This window comes from Dipodomys merriami, unplaced genomic scaffold, assembly GCF_024711535.1.
Source record: "Dipodomys merriami isolate MVZ:Mamm:240054 unplaced genomic scaffold, mDipMer1.0.p SCAF_435, whole genome shotgun sequence".
Lineage (NCBI taxonomy): Eukaryota > Metazoa > Chordata > Mammalia > Rodentia > Heteromyidae > Dipodomys > Dipodomys merriami.
The window spans coordinates 67,501-91,389 of NW_027205993.1; the positions used below are offsets into that span (position 1 = coordinate 67,501).

The window sequence follows — 23,889 nt, forward strand, 5'->3', positions numbered from 1 at the left end:
CTCAGCGGTAGAGTGCATGCCTTGCAAGCATGAGGCCCTGGGTTCGATTTCTCAGCACCACATAAACAGAAAAAGCCGGAAGTGGCGCTGTGGCTCCAGTGGTAGAGCACTAGCCTTGAGCTGAAGAGCTCAGGGACAGCGCCCAGGCCCAGAGTTCAGGCCCCCATGACCGGCAAAAAAAAAACAAAACAAAACCAACATTGAGATATCACCTCACTCCAGTTAGAACAGCAAAAATCAAGAACTCTAACAACAACAGATGCTGGAGGGGATGTGGACAGAAAGGAACCTTACTTCATTGTTGGTGGGAATGTAAACTTGTTCAACCACTTTGGAAAGCAGTATGGAGGTTCCTCAAAAGACTTCACATAGATCTCTCCTATGATCCAGCAATCCCACTTTTGGGCATTTACCCAAATGTTTACAAACAAGACCACACTAAAGCTACCAGCACAACTATGTTTATTGCAGCATTATTTACCATAGCTAAGATATGGAACCAACCCAGATGCCCCTCAGTAGATGAATGGATCAAGAAAATGTGGTATATATACACAATGGAATTCTATGCCTCCATCAGAAAGAATGACATTTCCCCATTTGTTAGGAAATGGAAAGGCTTGGAAAAAATTATATTAAGTGAAGTAAGCCAGGCCCAAAGAAGCATAGGTCCCATGGTTTCCCTTATTTGCAATATCTAGTATAGGTATGAGTCAAGCAGAAAAGGTCAGATAATGTGATGTTAGGAAAATGAACCCTTAAATATGTATTTTAATGTTTTCGTTTCTTTCATGCATATGTTTCTAACGCATTTATAAGATTATTTCTTTGTTGCTTTGTATGTCCCTCCCCCACAGTGTAACCCCCGCTTTCACTATATTTGATGTCAGTATAACATGTGGAGGAGATGGGGGCAAACAAGTCGTTTAAGGATTCAGGTGGACCTGTTGCAACAATGAGAAGTACAAAATGTCATGTCAAAACCAGCTTTACAATGTCGGTGGGGTGGAGGGGGGTATAATTGGGTGGGGGGCGGGGGGAGGCTGGGAAGGGAGGTGAAGGGTAAACAAAGGAGGAAGCTGCAATGCTTGGTAAGAAATGTATGCATTATCCTGCCCATGTAATTGTAGCCCCTCTGTACAGTATGTTCTCAAATAAAATAAAATAATATTAAAAAAAAAAGAATTTGTTGTTTTTAAAATGAAGACTTTTCTATATAAAGTTCTGTGAGTATACGGTCTGAGAATGGAGACTGATGAACACTATGCTACAACTGACATTGAGCAATGTTTATGGCATTTGGCAAGATGAGTGAGGGTATTAGAGGCAATCAGTGCACAGTATCAAAACTTTGTCTATAATAGTGAGAGTTCTAACTTTAAATATTTAGCAATAACTTATTGCGGTATTCTTTCAAAAGTCATATCCAGCTGCTTTCATTTTATTGTTTTTGAGTTTTATAAATTTCATTTTTATATAAATTTTCAGATACACAGAGCCTCTTAATTGAGACTAAAAATTTCTATGCCAAATTATCCCTTGAATCTACTGAATAAATAGAAATTGGGACCAGATCAAGTAATGATTGATGACTTCAGCCTATTTTTTGGATGCTGGATCTCCTTAGAAATGAGTGAACACATTGTATCCTCTTGCTTGCTGTCCCCCAATAGACATACACACTGGCATAAACAAACATAGAGTACTGAACCTATAATACTTTGTATTTATGTTCAAGGGACTATAGGTGTGAGTCATCAGCACCCAGATGTATTACTTTTTGAGATAGGATCTCACTAGCTTTATCTAGACTGGCCTTGAATAAAAGTAATTGTCTCTACTACCATGTAATCATACTCCACCATAGGCAATTCATTTCTAATTTTTCATCTGGTATTTTAAGGGAATTCAACAAAATTAATTTTTTTTCGAAGTCAAGTTCTCACTATGTAGCCCACTTTGAATTCTCATTCATCCTGCTTCTGCCTACAAAGGTCTAAGATTAACTACTACCATGATCAACTCTATTATTGATATCAGAAGAAAATTAATAGTGACGGGTTGTGATAGAATGGTAACTGAAACTCATTAAGGCAAAAGTGGAACTATGTGGTGCCCTCTGGGGACAACAGTATCTTTTGTCTAATACTGCTAGGACTCTCTTAAATAGCTACCCCACTCTGTGAGCTTCTCTCAGCACCAATATCCCTTTCCTACACTAATGAAGGAAACCCACAGACAGCTTCCAGATTCACATTCTGTAGCCTCCGAACTTGAGGAAGCACTAGATTCTGCTTCTAGAGTATTAAAATCGAGGCTAGAATAGTGGTTACCCTGGCTTGGGTCAGCTTTCCGACCCAGAGAATAAGAACTCTCATCCAAAGAATAAGAAATCATTAGAGGTCTGGGAAGGTGGCTCAGTGGTACAACGCATGCCTTGCATGCCAGAGGCCCTGGGTTCGATTCCTCAGCACCACATAAGCAAAAAGAAAAAAGCCAGAAGTGGCGCTGTGGCTCAAGTGGTAGAGCTAGCCTTGAGCTGAAGAGCTGAGGGACAGTGCCCAGGCCCAGAGTTCAGGCCCCATGACCGGACCCAAAAAAAAAAAAAAAAAAAGAAATCATAAGATAGGCCGTTGTTGTAATTGAAATTCTTAACACCTTATCAAATCCTTACTGATCAGTACTCCTATAGAGAACAGATTTCTGTGTAAAACAAGCCATCCTAACTTGCCCAGTAGTGGTTTCTTTGGTATGGTGTTAGCCTTGCAGAAGTGGGTTAAGTCTCACCCAAAATTAAGTTTGGAGAGCAAGACCAATGATTTGCATGCACACACACACACACACATTAGAAGAGAATATAGGAAAGTTTATTGTACAAAAGCTCTCAAATTTAGGATGGAGTTATTTCATAATAAACCCATCATGAGTTGAAACTGTTATTAAGTTGAAGCACATGTTATTTCTATTACACATCTTTTTCTTTACTTTTCCTTCTTTCGTTTGTTGTTTGTTTTCTTTTTGGAGCTATAGATTGAACTTTGAGTTTTGCACATACTTAGCACATACTGTCAGTGAGCTACATTCCCAGTCCAACCTGGCCTCCCTCAAACATGCTCAGAACATGCACATTAGTTTCCATAAACATAGGCAAAATTATCTAACAGAGCCAATTTTATAATAACCTGCAGATAGCTCATACACTTTATTAAATACATGTATCTAAAGCACACTGGCCATACAGCACACATAAAGTATCAGATGTTGCCCCTCATAATTGCATGGCTGATCAGTGGCTGGCTAGGAGTTGTGGCTGTCTGCCACTGGCCAACATCATGAGAGAGGATCAGACCACATAGCGGTAGCTTAGCCACAGATCAACTTTCAAGTAGTTTCTACTAAACTTATATTATTTTGGGCAGTCACAAAATTGAAAAATCCTAAGTAGAGCCATTGTAAGTTGGAGACCATCTATATCCACATAAACAAAGTTCCCTAGAGAGACTATGACAGGTTCCCAACTATGTCTGAAAAAAGGACTTGAGAGAACAAAAAAAGGAAGCTGGCTTGGCTTTTACTGTGGTTGGGATGGGCACAGCAGTGAAAGGAGGTAGTCTTGCATGATTTTGAATGTCTTCCTGGCTCTGAGAAAGTGGGGGTTTTTTAATAGGTTTGCTGATGTGAAGTAGAAAGTTGAGGGGGCACCAATAGGACTTGAACTATCACAAGTGAACTTAAATTCTTTAGTGCCCATAGCCTCTAAACTAAGGATTCCATGCCCTTTACTAAGAATGCAGCAAGAAGCTCCCTCACTTATTAGAATATCCTGTACTGACTCTTATTACCTGCATCATCTTCTTTTATCCCCTAGAATGTATTTCACAGTAAACTTTAAAATTTCAAAAATAGGCCTTTGTTTTCATAATGTTGTTTATTAGTGCTATCTTTAATTCTCTCCATTTCCCTCATTGTGCACCTCCCCACCCCCACCCTGCCCATACTTATCCCAGGAATCTGGGCACTATCGCTTCCCCTCTCTCTCCCCATTCTCTCATATTTATGTTGATGTGGTTAAATTATTTTTTCCATAACAAATCTTTTCAAAGATTTATTGCTGGGTAAGAAAAAATACTTTAGGTAGAAACCTGGTTTATTGACTTTGGTTTATATAATTATTAAGTGCAGAAAATTTTGTTTCAAATCTAACCTTGAAAATGGCTATTTAATGCCTTTAAGATGGACACTGCATAGATTGTGGTTAAAAATGGAAGTCTGTATTATCATAATAAACTCAGTTCATGAAAGGTATTTCTGTTATTCCAGGAAAATTAAATTGTGACCTCCTTTAAAGGGATAGTTATTAATGCCTCTGATTTTTTTGGTTTCAAACTAGTCAACCTTTTCTTTCTTTAATTTTTTTATTATTATGAAAGTGATGTACATAGGGGTTACAGTTACGTAAGTCAGGTAAAGAGTATATTTCCTTTTGGACAACGTTACCTCCATCCCTCCCTCTTCTCTTTCGCTCCCCCAGTACCCCCCCCTTCCCACCTACAAGTTATATAGTTCATTTTAACATAGTATCCAGTGAATACCATTGCTACATTTGTTCACCTTTTGTCCCTCCATTTCTGTGCCTCCCTTTATACTCTCAAAGACAGATAAAGAACAAACAGAACAAAAAGAAAAGAAAAACCACAAAAGAGAAAAAAAAAACCTCTTCATTTCCTGGAGTTCATTTTGATAAATATTTTGTATGATCAAATGTGCCTTTGTATTCCTTTCTTTCTTTTTTTTTTTTTTACTTGTCACTAATTCCATAATTGCATGGGACGAATCTGAAGAGGTCAAAAGCCATCAGATGAACCCCTCCTTATGTGATGCTTAGATTAAGGCTAAAATCTTGTCAGAGGACATCTAAAGTGCTGACATAGAAAAATAACATTCGGCCAACTGGTCCTCCCACCAGAGAAAGAAAAACACTCCAGTGGGTTTGAGAGAGCAGGGCCCCAGAAGTGAGCAGGCAGGAACCTAACCTCAGTGCATTTTCAAGAATAAAACTTAAGCCCATGTACTTGAACCACTGGAGCTGGGTTGACAATACAGTACTGTCTCAGGGAGGGGAAGAATTCATACAGGATTCAGGTCATCTCACTTGGCCCCTCACAAAAAATGATCATCATTTTCAGTTGTAACCATCACAACAAAAAGCAAGTTGTTGTCACTGAGTCCCAGGAATATACACATCAGTTTCTTTAAGAGCAAGACCAAATAGTGGCACTTGTAAAAGTATTCTCCATTGGTCTCACAAAAATGTTGATGCCTAGACATCTCTATAGTTTATCATGTATTTTAGATCTAGATTCCACATCTGAGAGAAAACATGCTGTTTCTCTCTCTGAGCTTAGGTTACCTTAGTTAACATGATTTGTTGTATATCCATCCATTTCCCTGCAAGTGGCAACATAGTGAAGGCTCCTTCTGTGGTATAGCGTGTACTCTAATGGTTATATAAAATGCCAGTGTTTATAGGTATTACATTTTTTGGATCCACTCACATACAGTGGGGCATCTGGGCTGTTTCCATAACTTGGATATTGTGAATCATGCAGCAATGAACATGAATGTGCATGTGTCTTTATGGAATCCTGGCTAGTGATATTCTGGGTTGATGCCCAGGAGTGTTATCATAGAGAAGAGCCATGTTTAGTTTGTTGTTGTTGTTATTTTTTTATGAAGCTCCAGACTGCTGACCAGAGTGGTTGTACTAATTCACAATCCCACCAGTAGTTCAATAGGGTTCTTTTCTCCCCATATCCTCGCCAGCATTTATTGTTGTTTGAATTCACAATGTTGGCCAATCCAACTGGGGTGAGATGAAATCTTAGAGTTGTTTTTGATTTGTATTTCCTTTATAGCCAAGGATGATGAGCATCTCTTCATGTGTGTTCTTTTGTAGTTTGTTTGTCTGTTTTGCCATTCTTACCTCTTCTTCTGAGAAGTCTCTCCTTAGCTCCTTTGCCCATTTAGTCATTAGTTTCTTAGCTTTGGGAAGGGTTACTTTCTTGAGCAGTTTGTATATGTGGGATATTAGGCCATTGTCTGATGTGCTGCTGGTAAAGATCTTCCAGTCTGTTGGCTGTCTTTCTAGTTTAGTAACTATGTCCTTTGCTGTGCAGAAACTTTTTATTTTGATGTAGTCCCGTTTGTCAAATGTCTCTCCTATCTGCTATGCCTCTGGGGCTCTTTTTAAGAAGTTTCTGCCTATGCCTATGAGTTCTAGTGTTTCTCCTACTTCCTTTTGCAATAATTTCAAATTTTCTTGGCTGATGTTGAAGTCTTTGATCCACTTTGAGTTGATATTAGTTCATGGTACAAGTCAACCTTTTCATGAGAGATTTTTGATTAATGGATGTTTGTGAGAATCGTAGGCTTATGTGGTAAGTGAATAGTACAAATTACTATGTTAATTTGGCCTAATTTCCTGCAAAAGCTGTGTTTAACAGAGTGCTGTGTCACTCTCATTCATAAAACTTGTCTCTAGACTATTAGTGAACTGCTTCCTCATTGCCAGTTCAGTGTCATCTTTCAGTGGCATAGGAAACTTGCCGTAGACCACAGAATTGCAGCTTACTTTCCAAACTCTAATTTATAGCTACTTCTCTGTTCTTTTAAGCCTCAGACTCTTTCAAAATGTGGATGGTTAGTCATTCATTCTGCTGCAAGCAGCACCTAGAACACCTGTCTACTTCCTTCAGCCTGGTTCATCAATAAATACTTCACACTGTCCCTTTGGCCCTCCTTCTGTCTTTGGAGCGGCCAGGAATGGAAATAAACAGTACCTGTACTTTGTTTTATTTTTAAATTTTTATCTGCCCAGCCAATCATGTCATACATGCTTCTTACAATGGGATTCTAAGATTATGCAGTTTCATGTATCTACTATACCTACATATACCTTCCTCTCATTAGTAAATGTTTATATAGGTATCACTAAAAGATTTTGAAAGTATAATTAGGGTTCCAAAATCAGTTCACTTTTAATAAGGAAATACTCTAGGCTCAGGCCCTGAGCCTTTTAAGTCTGGCTATAGCTAATGCAAAGGGGTCTTTTTGTTGTTATTTCAGATAGTGTCTTACTTTGTAACCCAGGCTGTTCTCACATCCTCAGTGTTCCTGTCTTTGCTTCTCAAGGGATGAAATTAAGATGTATACCATTGAAAATAACTCACAAACAAATTTCTTTATTCTGATTGTGGAAAATAAGGACCTACTATTTGGACAGAGTTTTAAGAGAAAATTGAATTTTGCCAACAACCTGGATGAATTTAGAAGAAGACTTTGAGTTTCAGGAGAATAAGTTTGCTTACACCTGGAGACAGAAGCCTTGTGAGACCCTGAGCAGATAAATCAGCCATTTTTACAGAATAATAACTGGGCATCTCTTTAAGTCACTAGGTTTGTAATAATGCATCATGTAGGTAAATGAATGCATTTCATCATTATAAGTACTTTCTATGGTCCAAAGTCCACTCATATCACTAAGTGTTCCTCCCATTGCACCTTCTGCTTCCTGTTATGTGGGCTACCCAGAATTGGAATCTGTTTTGTGTGAGAATGTATGTCTAAAATTGCCTGTTCACAATCTCCTCACATCTCCTTTCTGTCCTCATTGCTCCAAATTTTTGGTTCAAACTTCTTTGAGCAACATAGGTAGATGACACTTGGTCTTTGAATAAGAGTTCATATCTTACAGGAAGCTATCAAAAGTCTTCCAACAAAAAAAGCCCAGGACCCAGATGGATTCACAGCAGAATTCTGTAAGACCTTCAAAGAAGAACTAATACCCATACTCCTCAAGCTCTTCAGAGAAACAGAGAAGGAGGGAGCTATCCCAGACTCATTCTACGAAGCCAATATCACACTCATCCCCAAACCAGGCAAAGACCCAACCAAAAAGGAGAATCACAGGCCAATTTCCTTGATGAACACAGATGCAAAGATCCTTAACAAGATTCTAGCTAACAGAATCCAGAAACACATTAAAAAAATCATACACTATGACCAGGTAGGCTTCATTCCAGAGATGCAAGGATGGTTTAACATACGCAAGTCAATAAATGTAATCCAACACATCAACAGAGCCAAGGTCAAGAATCACATGATTATCACCACAGATGCAGAAAAGGCCTTTGATAAAATTCAACATTCATTCATGCTAAACCTCTGGAGAAAATAGGAATAGAAGGAACATTTCTAAAAACAATAAAAGCCAATATTATACTTAATGGGGAAAAGCTACAAGCAATTCTCCTAAAATCAGGAACAAGGCAAGGATGCCCACTGTCTCCACTCCTCTTCAGTATAGTCCTGGAACCCTTAGCCAGGTCAATAAGGCAAGAAAAAGACATTAAAGGAATCTGCATAGGGAAAGAAGAAGTTAAACTATCCCTTTTTGCATGATACTATACCTTCATGATCCCAAAAACTCCATCCCCAAACTCTTAGAAATCATAAATCACTTCGGCAAAGTAGCAGGATACAAAATAAACCCACAAAAATCAGTTGCCTTCCTGTACACTGTATACTGACGATGTACAAGAAGAGAGGGAAATAAAGGGAGCAACCCCATTCACAATAACCTCCCAAAAAATAAAATATTTAGGAATTAACCTAACCAAAGATGTAAAAGAACTATTTAATGAAAACTATAAAAAGTTAAAGAAAGAAACTGCAGAAGACACTAGGAAATGGAAAGACCTCCCATGCTCTTGGATAGGCCCACTTAATATAGTAAAGATGGTAATACTTCCAAAATCAATATACAAATTCAATGCAATTCCTATTAAAATCCCAATGATGTACATCACTGAAATACTGAAAACAGTCCAAAAATTCATATGGAACAACAAAAGACCTAGAATAGTCAAAACAATTCTAGGGGACAAAGACAATATGGGAGGGCTATCCATGCCGAACTTCAAACTCTACTACAGAGCTATAATAACAAAGACAGCATGGTACTGGCACAAAAACAGACCCGAAGACCAATGGAACAGAATAGAAGATCCAGAAATAAATCCACAGGCCTACAGCCAGCTGATATTCGACAAAGGAGCCAAAGACATACAATGGAAGAAACACAGCCTCTTCAACCACTGGTGCTGGGAAAACTGGGCAGCCACATGCAGAAAACTAAAAGTGGACCCCAGCCTATCACCATGCACCAACATCAACTCAAAATGGATTAAAGACGTTAACATGAAACCTGAATCTCTGAAACTACTGCAGGACGGAGTAGGAGAGACACTTGAACTAATAGGCACAGGAAGGAACTTCCTGAACAGAGTCCCAGGGTCACAACAAATTGGAGAGAGATTCGACAAATGGGACTACCTTAAAATAAAAAGCTTCTGCACAGCTAAATCTATCGCAACCAAGCTAGAAAGACAACCAATTAATTGGGAAAAAATATTTACCAGCAATATATCAGACAAGGGGTTAACATCCAGTATATATAGGGAACTCAAGAAACTAATCCCTCCCAAACCTAACAAACCAATTACTAAATGGGCAAGGGAGCTAAAGAGGGACTTCTCAGATGAAGAAATAAAAATGGCAAAGAAACACATGAGGAAATGTTCATCATCCCTGGTGTTAAAGGAAATTCAAATAAAGACAACCTTGAGATACCACCTTACCCCAGTCAGAATGTTCCACATCCACAAATCAGCCAACGACAAATGCTGGAGGGGATGTGGAGAAAGAGGAACCATATTACACTGCTGGTGGGAATGTACACTTATACAACCACTTTGGAAAGCAGTCTGGAGGGTTCTTAGAAAGCTAAAGATTGGCCTCCCTTACGACCCAGTCATACCACTTCTAGGCATCTGCCCTTAACAACAGGAACTAATATACAAGGACACGTGCACCTCCATGTTTATTGCAGCACTGTTAACAATAGCTAGGATATGGAAACAACCCAGATGCCCCACCACAGATGAATGGATCCAAAACTGTGGTATCTATACACAATGGAATATTATGCAGCCATTAGAAATGACAAAATAATGGCATTTGCAGGGAAATGGATGGAGCTAGAAGGAATCATGTTGAGTGAGGTAAGCCAAGAGCAAAGAGACAAATGGTACATGGTCTCCCTGATAAGTGGATGCTAAATCCAAAATGTTAGGTGATATGACAAAACTAACAGGACTTAAGAAACAAAGAACTCCCACTCATCTGGTCGAACCACTACTAAATATCCCCATGCTGCTGATCACATGTGTAGTGTATAACATGTGAACACCGTTATATGTTACAGACTGTGATAGACAATTTGCTCCAGGAATGTTAGAAAGAACTTGTGACTTTAAATGAGCATCATTATTCCACAATACTGTGAAATTTGGGAAATTATGTAATCACTTAATCACAATCAAAAAAAAAAAAAGAACCTCGGGGAAGGTAGGGAGTAGGGAGGGAAGGCATGTTAGGGGGAAAACAATGGAGGGGGTAACAATGCTTAATAGGAAGTGTACTCATTACCTTATTCATGTAACTGTAACCCTCTGTATAGTATCTTTGCAATAAAAATAAAATAAAATAAAATGAATTGATGCTAAAAAAAAAAAAATAAGAGTTCATCTCTATCGTATGTGGCTCAGGGTTTTTCCTTGCCAATTTCCTAGAAGAAAGAGCAAGATCTGGCTCAGTAGTATTGGGAATCAGGCCTTTTGATCCCCTGCTTCCAGGCTCCTGGGACCCCCAGGCTTGTCATCTTGTGCCCTCTCATACTGTAGGTCATCTCCAGCTTGTTCTATCAAAATGCCGGTTGCTTGCACTAACATTACACAAGAAAAATCAAGATCAAATGAATAAGGAAATGGCTCACTGATTGTTAATTAGCCTGCAGTTTATTTGAATTGTAAAAAAGAGCACTTTTTTAAAAATTTAGTTTGGTGATACTAGCGTTTGAAATAAGGGCTTTGTCTTGATAGGAAAGGCCTGTACTGCTGAACCATACCTCCCATCCTGGTTTTATGCCGGTTATTTTTAAAATAAGGTCTTGATTCTTGAAGTCCAGGCTCATGTCAGGACTTCAGTCCCCCTATTTTAGGCTTCCTATTACAGCTCAGATGACAGATGTATGTAATCATATCCAGCATCTTTCCATTGAGGTGAAGTTTCATGGACTTCTCTGCCTAGGCTATCCCGGAACCATGATCTTCTCTGTCAATTTCCATACAGCTTGCACCACTGCACCCAGTGTCAGGTTGGGCTAGCCCAGTTCCCAATCTCAGCCTCCTAAATAGTTAGGATTAAAGGTGTGTGAACCACCATCACCTGGCAAGAGAATACTTTTGAAACTTTCAGGATATAAGGTTTATTTTGTTTCTGTATACTGTTTGAGTGTACTATTATTCTACTGGCATGTCTGTATAGAAAACTTTATCTTATACACTATTGTATATTATTATATATCGCATATTATATCATAATATATAATTATGTAATATAAAATATAATGTAACATGTTATATAATTATATGTAATAATTATATAATACATTGCATAATATATATTATATATAAGGCTTATCCCTGAAGAATCTGAATCATAGTTTGAGGTCCCAACTGGTTCTGTCCCTATTTCCCTAATTGTTTCTTTATTCTGAATCTCTTGGTTAAGAAATCTAGACTCCTCCAGAGACAGAAGGAATTCATCAGGCTACATCTTGGTCTGAGGAGTTTAGAGGATACTCCGCTTCTTGCTCCCAACTCCTAAACATTCCCTTACAAACCTGCTCTAGGCACCTCTCTTTCACCGTCCTCCTGGCCCATAGGTAGACTATTAAGCTACAGAATTATGGCAGACTTCATGATGGCTGGGCTATAAACCATGAAAAGATTTTAGCCAAGTTTTTACTTCCCTGCCTAAAAGAAAGAAACTTTTGTGGCATTTCCACTCTGGGGCAATGTGGGAGAAACCTTCCTAGTGATTATTGGTGGGGCAGAGTTATCAGTTCTCTGTGAGAAACTTGAAGGGAGGTTATCTCTCCTCTCCTACTTCTGCAAGATAGTGGCCTCTGCAGCTTTCAGAAAACATTATTTAATTTTGGCCTTATGAGGCATCAGAATACATCTACCTCAGCAATAACAAGCGTCAGCATTATAAAGAAATTCTCAGAAAATAATAGAGAGGTGAATTGGATGAAAGTAAATTATATGCATTATGGAAATAGCATAATGAATTTTCTTGGTACAATTAATGTGCACTATCAAATAGTTCAACAAACTAGTAAAACAAAATCCTTTAGCAAATGAAATTAGTATAATTTTGATTAGAAAACAACTTTTCTGGATTCATTAGTGTTAATAATTAAATACATACATAGAAGAAATATATACATAGACATTTTCAAATGGTGTACAAAAACAAAACAGTGCAAACTGTTACTAAAAATTTAGAAAAGAGCAAAGCATTGGTGGTTCATGGTATAAGCCTACCTGTTTAGGAATCTAAGATCTAGAAGATTGTGGCTCAGTGCCAGCTGGGGCAGAAAAATCCTCAAGATTGTATCTCCAAAGTAACCAGAGAAGGCCAGCCTAGAGACATGGTTCACATGGTGTCAGCTGAGTGAGCATGAAGCCCTGAGTTTAAACTTCAGCATAAGAAAAAAAAATACAGTTTTAAGTTATTTATCAGTTTTTGGAGCCTGTGCATATAATATTATTAATGTGGAAAGAAATTCCATTCCAGGAAAAATAAGCAAGTGTTAGGTCAAAATTCAACTCAACTATAGATGAGACAAATACTGGTTAATTGAAATTTGATTGAGATAATATAGAATTTGAAAATGAATGGAAATATATGACCACATTAAAACTCAGATTGAATACGTAAAATTCTGACCAACTTGTTACTTCAAAGATTTTATTCAAAATGGGGGCTGGGGAGAGACTAAAGATGAAATCCAAATGTGGAAGTTACACAAGTTTATAAGAGTGAAACTAAAATTTCTGTTTTATCATAATGGTTATATAACAAGTTCTGCAATACTCTGTTTTGAAATATCATTTGGTAGCATATTTTTTCAAGTTGAACTATTGCAGTACCGTAACACTGACTAGACAACACTTGGCATTGATGATTAGATAACAATGCTGGTCTCAAACATAGCACTATTTCAATGCAGTAACCTCAAGGAAATAGTTCACATAGCAAAGCCATCTGACTGACATTTGGTCCTTCTAAATTTCAAAAAAGAGATGCTGAAGATGTTTTATTGCATTTTGCAATGGTGGTAAACAATTATAGAAAAGTATTACTTTCTAGAATGTTTCCATTACGGTAACATTATTTTCATTTTTTTGTGTATGAACATACAAGACACATACAGTGGTACATCTACCACACTCCTTAGAAATAAAACTTCTCAGAACCCAGACACTGATGTATAACACTCCCTGGTCAGTTTCTTTAGCCGCTGTCTTGAATTTTTTTCTTCCTTTTTTTCCCCCCAGCACACTGAGGATTGAACCCAAGACCTCACTCTAATGCTAGGCTTTTCTACCACTTGAGCCATGCCCTCAGCCCTTTTGGAGGTTTTTTGGTTTGGTTTTGCTTTATTTCTTCACGTTTGTTTTTAAGACAGGGTTTGCCAACTTTTCCCAGGCTACATTCAAACATAGGATCTCTTGACTGAATCCTCAGTGTATTTGAGATTTACAGGTGTACACTACTAAACCTGGCTTGAATGTTTTTAACGATTCTAGATTTTCTTTACAGTTGTACTACATTTGCACAAACCTCTCGATAGTATGTTAGTCTTTTAAGTTGCCCTGGCTTTTTTTTAGTTTGAAATATTTGAAACATATTAAAACAAAAATTGTACAAATGTTAGAGTATTCTTTTTAATGTAACTGTTAGCTTTATAACCTTGTGGACCAGTATACTGTATGACTTATATACCTGTGTTGTTGGTACAAATCATCACTTTTGTTCTCAGTGGCCTCTGGATTCAGGCAAGCTAGGTCTATGTCTCCGGCAGTCTCCTAGAAAGTCAAAAGTTTGGATGTGGCCCAAACTTGTGTTCTGTGCCAAGGAGTAGCTCTGGAGAGTTGGTGCTGCACACTTCTCTTGAGGCTCCAATCATTGCCTCCTTATTCCTGTGAACTTTTCTACTCTTCTGAGTTGAAGAAGCAGGCTCTTATTGTAGGCTTTCGATGCTTCTAAGCAAACAAGGAAGGAAGTGAGATATATAACAGTCTGGAAATCTACCTTCACCCTAGTCTCTTACTGTTAGCTCAGGCTGCCTTTTGCCCCTTACTTCCACCCACTGCCAGTTAAAGGTAGCCTTTGGCTCCCTCAGGTATTTCTCATTCATTTTTGGTTATTTATTAGAATCAGTATCTCCCTCTAACTTGAATTTTCCCAGCATTGTTATTGGGAATTAGGTAGAAATAGCAAGAAAAACCAGCATTTACTAATTTACCATCTTTAAAAGAAGCCAAAACCCCTGACTCATCTCCTAAAACTAGCGAAAATTAGCAGCTGTTCACTGCTTTATCAATTTTGCCAAGTCATAAATTAGAGGCAAACTGGATTGGAAAGAGAAGGTACACGCAAAACTTCTTGAAGGGGAAGGGGGAAAGCACGAAGGGTACTTGAATGTAAAATGATTCTGGTTCTGCCTTGACACTGCTTAGGATTTGAAGTTTTTACACAAACCTTGGACTTAAATATATAAAACACAAAATTCCAAGAAGTGTGGAGAAAAATGGGAGAATGCAATCAAGAATCCATTAGATATCCTACAAAATTAAGAGAGTGAAGGAAAGGGAAAGATAGATGTTGAAAGGGGTGATATTGATCAAGATATATTGTATTCAACTTTGGTTGGGGGGGCGCTCGGGGAGGATTGGGTGGGGGGGGCAGGGGAAGGATGGGAAGGGGAAACAAAGGAGGAGGCTACAATGCTGATAAGAAATGTACTCATTATCTTGCCCATGTAATTGTAACCCCTCTGTACAGTATTTTCACAATAAAAAAAAGACATTGTATTCATAAACGACTTTGTTAAATGGCAGCTCCTTTGGACAACTACTTAAAAATAATTTTTAAAAATTTTAAGTGTGGACTAAAAGGATTGCAGTGGGAAATGACCTTATTAAAAGGTTGTCTTTGAATGTGAAAATGGGAATTTGGTTCAGAAGATACAACTAGCCTGACTCAAATGAAAGGTTTCCATTGTGAAAACCGAGGGAGTTAGGAAACATCATACTGGGGAAGAGTGTTTGTTATTGGTTGTGTGTGTGTGTGTGTGTGTGTGTGTGTGTGTGTGTGTGTGTGTGTGTGTGTGTGTGTGTGTGTGTGTGTGTGTGTGTGTGTGTGTGTGTGTGTGTATTTGTGTTTATGTACATACAGGTGTAGACAGAGGGAAGAGGGAGAGAGAGAGAAAGAGAGGGAGGGAGAATGTACATACATATTCTTACATTTATATCATATATACACCCATGCATATATATCATATCATATTGAGTAACTAAATGTATGTTGTGTAATTTTACATATAAATCAATTCAATAAATATTTGAATATGCTTGAAGGTGAATTTAATCATTTTGATGTTTAATTTTTAACAATAATTAAATTAAAAACCAGAATTAAATTTTGAAGTATTTGTGACAATTTTGTTTTTGCTTTTTGTAGGCCAGTTGGAATGCCAAAAATGGAAAAAGTCTACTTACATAATCCTAGTTCTGAAGAAACTATTACTTTAGTATCAATATCTGCTACAACATCACATTTTCATGCATCATTTTTTCAAAATAGGGTAAGTTTCTCTGCTTAAAATTATTTCTCCTAAATTTGAAATCAAAAATTGGAATTTTTCATTATTAAATAACTTCATATTGCTATAATTAGAATCTGGTTTGAATGTTTCTTAGATTTCAGTTTGTCCCCTCCTGCAACCTGCTACTAGGCACTAGGGATTGAACTCAGGTCTTTGTGCTTGCTTTAGCAAGTGTTCTACCCCTTGAGCCACAACCCTAGTCCTGTCCCATTTCTTAAGAATTACTACTTATACCCTTAAACACATTTTTCTCACCATGAAACTTGCTAACAAATTAGTACCGAATTTTAAACACTGAAAAATGCAGCATTCTTATAGCCAGTTGTTTTTCTTTTCCTTCTTAATAGGCAGTTCTACAGCCTTGGGTTCATTTTCTGTTGCCAAATAATAAATTACCACAAACTTGATAGTTTAAGACAATATCCACTTAAGGCACACAGTCTGTAAGTTGTAGATCCAGAGAGTTGTTCATCATATCATAGGCCAAAATTAGGATGCCATGAGGGAAGCTTTACTTCCATATATACTCAGAGTGTTTGCATAATTAAGTTCTTTGTGATTGTAGAACTGAAATTCCCATTTGTTGTCATCTATCAGCTAGGACCTCTCAGCTTGACACATCCATTGAGCTCCTTCCTCATTTCCCTTCATACTTTACATTTCTCTGGTTTCCTCTTGTACCACCAGAACAGTAAAGTCATGAATTGCTTCAGGATCATGTAGATGGTTTCCTTTTTTTTTTCTAAGCTGATTGCTAACCTTGATTACATGTGCAAAAGTCCTTTTACCATAGACATGGTAAATATATATAACCACCCCACAGGTGTAATTCTTTTTCAAACTCACAGTCTCAAGGCAGGAATTCCTGAAAGTCATTTTAGGGTTCTACATACCACAAGTATCATCTAAGTTTTTACTTGTCATTTTTGTAGGTAGTATATGAACTTGTTATTCCTTTTAAGGAAGAACTTTTCTCTGAGCAAGATTTGTTAAAGTGGATATCAATTTTTACTTTCAAAGGATACATTAAGCTTTAATGTATAGGTTTCCAAATAAGTAAAAAATAATTAATAAGCCAAGTACCAGTGGCTCACGCTTGTAATCCTAGCTACTCTGGAGGCTGAGATTTGAGGATCAAGGTTTGAAGCCAGCTGGGGCAGTAAAGTTGGTAAGACTTTTATCTCTAATTAATCACCAAAAAGTTGAAGTAAAACAGTGGCGCAAGCCATAAAGTCCTAGTCATGAACAATAAAGTTCAAGGACAGTGCCCTCTGAGTTCAAGCCCCAAGACTGGCATACACGGGCACGCACGCATGCGCGCGCACACACACTCACACACACTCACACACTCACACACACTCACACACACACACACACACACACACACACACACACACACACACACACACAAAAGAATTAACAAAATAGGAACTCTCATAGGGAAGTAAATGAATTAAACTAACTTCATCTCCCCATGGTTTTCACTCCTTTTAAGGACTGTGATAAAGAGAAACTTCTTTTTAAGTATATGTAATGTTAGCTACCATATTTATTTTTTATCATTCTTAAGTTTTTACATTTGTCCTTGCTCAGGTTCTTTTTCATTGTATCTTTTTTTTTTTGGTTGGTCGTGGGGCTTGAACTCTGGGCCTAGCTACTCACTGTCCCTCAGCTCTTCAGCTCAAGGTGAGCACTCTACCACTTGAGTCACAGTGCCACTTTTGGTTTTCTGGTGGCTAATTGGAGATAAGAGTCTCACAGACTTTCCTGCCCAGGCTGGCTTTGAACCGCGATCCTCAAATTTCAGCCTCCTGAGTAGCTAGGATTATAAGGCATAAGCCACCAGCACCCAGCTTTCATCGTATCTTTTTGTGAGGTAGCAACTTCACTAAAACATGATGACAGAATTTTGGTTCTCTTTTCCTTTACATTTATTTTATAAATATACGTATAATCCCAGCTACTCAGGTAGATCTGGAGGATGGCTCAAAGCTAGCTCAGGCAGAAAGCTTTACTAGCTTCCATCTTCACAATGTTTAGCTTAAAGTGTGTCTCAAATAGTTGAGCACCAGCTTAGCAAGTATGAGGCCCTGAGTTCAAATTTGAGTGCCACCAAAAAACTAGTATTTTGTAAGAGTATCAGAATCAGCATATTGCTTTGGATAATAAAAAAATATCAGTTGTTTTGTAGAACTTAGGGAAAACATCACCTTTCTAAATATGCTTAAAATACTTTCCTTTTAGTTATTTTTCTTGTTACCTAAAAGATATTTTTTCAGCTATTGTACATGTGCCAGTCATCTCACATATAAGAACTCTAATGTTGAAAGAAATCTACGTACACAAAAATGAAGAGCTGAGCCCCAAGAGGTTTGCCCCAGTTGTGCACTTTTTCACAATCGTCAAGGTGAAAGTCTAGTGTTCTATCAGCCTGCCTGTGATATGTATAATATTATGCTGCAGAAAATGGTATACATTACAACTATATAGAGAGATATACCATCAGGTATCAATGGAACCCCCTAGCTTTCAGTTATTACAGTGTGCAAACATGTTGGGCAAGCAAAAATGGAAACAATGCAAAACTAGCTCAGGACCCAACTATACATTTTTTCCCCTTTTAACTTACTTTGCTAATTCAAATGATGGTGTTTCTAAACACAACAGCCTTCATCTGGATTAATGGCCAGGGTTTTCACTGCTTTTGTAATACAGAGACTAAAACAAGAGTTGCAAGTACCTTGCTGGGCTGGATAAACATTGTAAATGAGGGGTACTCTAGAGAGCTTGTGGCTCATCAAAAAGGATCAGCCCCACTTGGCTTCCGTTAGCAACTGCCTTGTGGGAATATAGGCCTTTGTGTAGCTCTTGAGTTTTCAAGAAGATTCAGGGATAAGAAATTTCTGTATCTCATAATTTTTACACATTGAAAATTGATTCAGTTTTTAAAAGACAGTGTGAACCAAACAACATAAACTAAAGACCACCCATTTGACTTATCTGGACTAGGTTCTCTTAGGGACCTATTTTATAGAAGGACTTTTTGCAGAGTAATATTTCTGAAAATATTTTAACAAGTAAATGTATATGTAATCAAAAGTTAATAATCGGGTTCCTGCTGTTAGTAGGTAGACTTAAGCAGTGAAAATAATTAAACCTATCAAGATCTACATCTAGATTTTAGTCTATAAAGAAGATAACCTTGCTTTTTTTTTTTCAACTTTATGCTATCCATCTTTTCCTATAGTAAGACACTGAGTTCAGAAGCTTAAGAAGTGGAGAAGGAAGAGGGAAAGAATGATTTCCCTTCCACTTTGGTTTTACGCCACCTATGAGTCTTTGAGGGAAAATGATAAATGTTACTCATGTCCAGGAGAGCAAAACTTTTCTGTATATTCATTTTAATTCTATCTCTATAGTCCTTAGAAATCCCCAGACAGATATTATTTAATAATAAAACATTACCTATAACTCATGAACTTCTTGACTATTAACTTATAATTTCTACATTAAAGAGCCAGTGGGAAATACAGAAAAGTATGATTTGTATTTAAAATGAAAAGTGTTATATCACTATATTTTAATACATACAATTCTCTTGCTAAAGTTTTGACTTTAATACCACCTGAAATCAAGACAGAAATAATAAGAGATGTAGAAAATACAGTCGTGTAACATTTTATTTCTCTCTATATAGTTTTTTGTGTTTACATATTTATTCACAGTTAACTAGTAATTAAATGTTATCCAATTGTAATTAGAGTTATATAATGTTAAGCTGCAACTTAAGCCTATTCCTCTTTCATAGCTAGATTGTATATTGACCATAAAATGGTCAATATTTGTTTTGCATTAAAGAATACAAATTCTTGAGCAGGAAAGATGGCTCAGTGGTAGAGTGCTTGCCTTGCATGCATGAGGCCATGGGTTCAATTCCTCAGCACCACATAAACAGAAAAAGCCCAAAGTGGCGCCATGGCTCAAGTGGTAGAGTGCTAACCTTGAGCTAAAAGCAGTTCTGGGACAGCGCTAAGGCCCTGAGTTCAAGCCCCAGGATTGATAAAACAATAAAACAAGTTCTTAATAGCTATAGTTAATAGACGTATATAGTTAAAATTGTACTGTTTTAATTGTGGAAATGAGATACCTTACACACATGGTAAAGAAAGGAGGTAATTTCTGTGTTTTTTTTTATTTAGAACGTTTTGATTAAATTTACAAACTAAAATTAAGAAAAACTTTATTTCAGTCCATGGCTGAAATTTAAATGTTTCATTCTACTTATATTCATATCATTAGAATAACACTCATAAATTGAAGGTCACTTGTGGATATTTTTATTTTTGATTAGCTACAGGTGCCCAGACATATATTCTGTTTTAGTTTAAACTCTTATCAATGCATGTTATTGTACGGATAATAAATAGACTGAAATAATTCTTATCTGTTTATATGGAATATTATGCACTATAGCTGAGTGCTGGTGGCTCATGCCTGTAGTCCTAGCTACTCAGGAGGCAAAGATCTGAGGATCACAGTTCAAAGCCAGCCCAGGCAGAAAAGTCTGTGAGATTCTTATTTCCAATTAACCACCAGAAAACCGGAAGTGGTGCCTTGGCTCAGGTAGTAGAGTGCTTGCATTGACCTGAAGAGCTCAGGGACAGCACCCAGGCCCAGAGTTCAAGCCCCACAACCAACCAAAAAAAAAAAAAAACGCACTATAGATGTTATATAAGTAAAGCACATTGCAGAGCAGAATGTAATGTCATTTTTATAGAATACAAAAATCTGTGTGGATTTGGGAATATTAATAAGAGCCCGAGTAAGTTACAATTAGATATACTAGATTAACTGGCTGACCTAAGAAGCAAAAAGGTTTGAGGATATTACTTTTTTCACACATCTTTGTACTGTATTATTAAAGTGCAACAAGCACTTACTACTTCTACAATGTGTAACACGTAAGAAAATAGAAATTAAAAAGTTTTGCTGCCAGTACAGAAATAAGAAACTTGCTAATTTAACAAATATATATTAAGTACTAGGCAATTTGGATTTATCTTTGAACAACAGAGACTTTACTCAGCTAGTGCTAACTTTCTGTCTTGGAAGTGTTTTGTTTTCCTTAGATTTTTGGCTAGTTGATTATCTGTATGATAAGTTTAAGAAAGTTTCATTTATCTTATTTTTTGCTTTTTGTCGCCAATAATGCATGAGAAATGTTTCTTCTCACTTCATCCTAAGATGAAAAAGTCTAAATGCTGTATTCTATATGCTTTAATTTATCATTTGGGTAGCATTTTAAGAGTTCTAGCCACAGAGATAAGAGAGGTTTATGGCTTGACAAACTTAAATGCATTTTAAGGCTTAATTGCAGGCAGAATTGAAGTTTGTCTAGTTATAAAACAACCCTTCCGTATTGTGCAGTAGGGCTGTTTAGTTTACTGACTGTAGTATTCTTAATCTGCATAAGAAAATAGAAGTAAGTGCCTTATACGTACTTGCCTAGCCTTCTTTTGTAACTTGAGTTATAGGAACATTTTATACGTGTGTAGATAAATGGCAGAGGTGGAAGAATTGAGGCCTGAATTTATTCTCAGAAAAATATAAGCTGCTGCTTAGTACATCTACATGGAAGGTCCAGCTCCTGCCCAGGTTCTCCCGGATTGTCTGATCATGGAACTGTCTATAATTAGAAGCTGTGTTCCAGCCCAGTGGCTACTAAGTAAACAGAGTCCACAGGAACTGTCTGTTGTGCAGGGCTTTAGGCTGATAATGGGCAGAAATACTATAAACATTGAATATGACAATAATATTTTATCATTTGCATAATAGTATTCCACTACACAATAGTTTGGTTAACTTAAGGCTTAAGTCTTTAAAAGAAATAACCTAGTTTCTTAAAATGATTCTAAGGTATTTGTTTTAGAGAACTTTACTGTAGACAGTAGTGATTTTGTTGTTGTTGTTGTTGTTGTCGTTACCAATTTAACTGTATTCCTTTTCTTTTTCAGAAAATTCTTCCAGGAGGAAATACATCATTTGATGTAGTTTTTCTTGCAAGAGTAGTAGGAAATGTAGAAAATACTTTATTTATTAACACATCTAATCATGGGGTATTTACTTACCAGGTAAGAACCAGATTTAGAACTTTTATTTATTTTACACTTTTATGACAGCCTTTTAAGAGCTTACTTCAGAAACTTTGGGGATAATAGAAAATGTTAGAAGAGTTTAGACTTAGAATATTTTTATGTTCACTATAAATCTACTTATTCAGTTCACACTAATGAACAAATGATCTTAAAATATGTTTTGCATTGTGTTTTGAGGTGCTAGAATCAAACCTAGAGTCTCATGTCAACTAAGCAAATGTTCTACCACTGAGTTGTACTTCTAGGTCTAGATGACATCCAGTTAGCATATACTTGTTGAGAAAACAAAAAGACTGTTACAGGAATAGAGGTGTATGAGGTATTCCTCAACAGACCCTAGTAGTTACAGTGAATCTAGACTGTGTGAGGGTCATGCTTAGTTTGTTCTCATGAGCCTTAATGGCCACCTGTTTTGTCTTTACCATGTCCGCGTGCGTGCGTGCGTGCGTGCGTGCGTGCGTGCATGTGCGTGTGTGTGTGTGTGTGTGTGTAAAATCCTTCTCTAAGTCTTCCTTGGGGGTGTATCTCAGGTCTATTTGCTTTTTTTTTTCCTCTTCACTTCTACTGCTCTCTTCCTAGCCACAGTCACCTCTTACTGGATTGTACTGTGACAACTGTCATCAGCAATCTCTTTTAATCTTTTAGTTGATACCTAGTTTGTCCCAATACTAGAATGTAAGTTTCGGGAAACTAGGCGCCTTATTTATATTGTTTACTATTAAATTACATGCTTCTTATATGCTTTGCCTAGCACATCATAGACACTTAATAAACTTGTCATTTGAATAACTGGCTCACTCTGTTTAGTCACTCTGTTTAGTCAGCCTTGAGCTTTCCACTGTGGGCATGACCCAGAGTTGGGCTTGATGTTTCAGCGTTATCTGAGCCATGAATCCTTGTTTTCATAATTGGTATAAGGAAATCTTTTAACTCTGATTTTTTTCTTTCTGTATGTTCCATCATTTCATGAGGGACTGCTATCATTTCAAGTTGCAATATATTGTAGCAATAATTCCAAATGCTCATATATAAAACAAATCAAATATGTGGCCCAATCTAGTTCGTAGGTGATATTTGGTAACATTTTTTGCATCAAAATTAGATTTGTTAGTTTTACTAGATCAGGCAGTCTCACAAAATGCAACTAATGTGGCACTTGTTTCTTATTTTAAACAGGTATTTGGTGTTGGGGTTCCAAATCCTTATCGATTGAGGCCATTCCTTGGAGCCAGAGTCCCTGTGAATAGCAGTTTCTCACCCATAATAAACATACACAACCCTCACAGTGAGCCTTTACAGGTGAGTTTATGAAGCGGGTTAATCCATTAATGCCTAACATAAAATCTCAACTTGTTATAAAACTTTAAAATAATGAGGTCTTATAGATGTAAGAGGTTAATACTTTCTGTGCAACTTATTGGCCATAAAGGAAATGCAAATCAAAAACAATCTGAGATTCCATCTCATGCCAGTTAGATTGGCCAATATTGTGAATTCAAACAACAAATGTTGGCAGGAATGTGGGGAGAAAGGAACCCTATTGCATGTTGGTGGGAATGGAATTCGTACAGACATTCTGGACAGCAGTCTGGAGTTTCATCAAAAAAAAAAACTAAACATGGCTCTTCTCTACAATAACAGTCCTGGACATCTACCCAGAACACCACAAGCCAGTATACCAGAAAGACACATGCACATCCATGTGCTTTGTTGTACTATTCACAAGTTATAGAAACAGCCCAGAGGCAGCCCCACTGTAGATGAGTGAATCCAAAAAAATGTACCTATAAGCAATGGAATTTTACACAGCCATTAAATAGAATAATAATATGTCATTTGCAGGGAAATGGATGGACCTAGAGTAAATCATGTTAA

At 37.2% G+C, this 23,889-nt stretch overlaps 1 protein-coding gene across 1 annotated transcript in view; it reads left to right on the plus strand.

Annotated features, from left to right (window-relative positions):
* Positions 1–23,889, plus strand: part of LOC138807830 (transmembrane protein 131) — a gene marked incomplete at its 5' end in the record, with an annotated part of 140,668 nt that overhangs the window by 36,111 nt on the left and 80,668 nt on the right. The window contains 3 exons of the mRNA XM_069993630.1: positions 15,715–15,838; positions 21,874–21,990; positions 23,191–23,313. Of these exons, the coding sequence (XP_069849731.1) occupies positions 15,715–15,838; positions 21,874–21,990; positions 23,191–23,313 (364 nt within the window). The remainder of the gene's footprint in view (positions 1–15,714; positions 15,839–21,873; positions 21,991–23,190; positions 23,314–23,889) is intronic.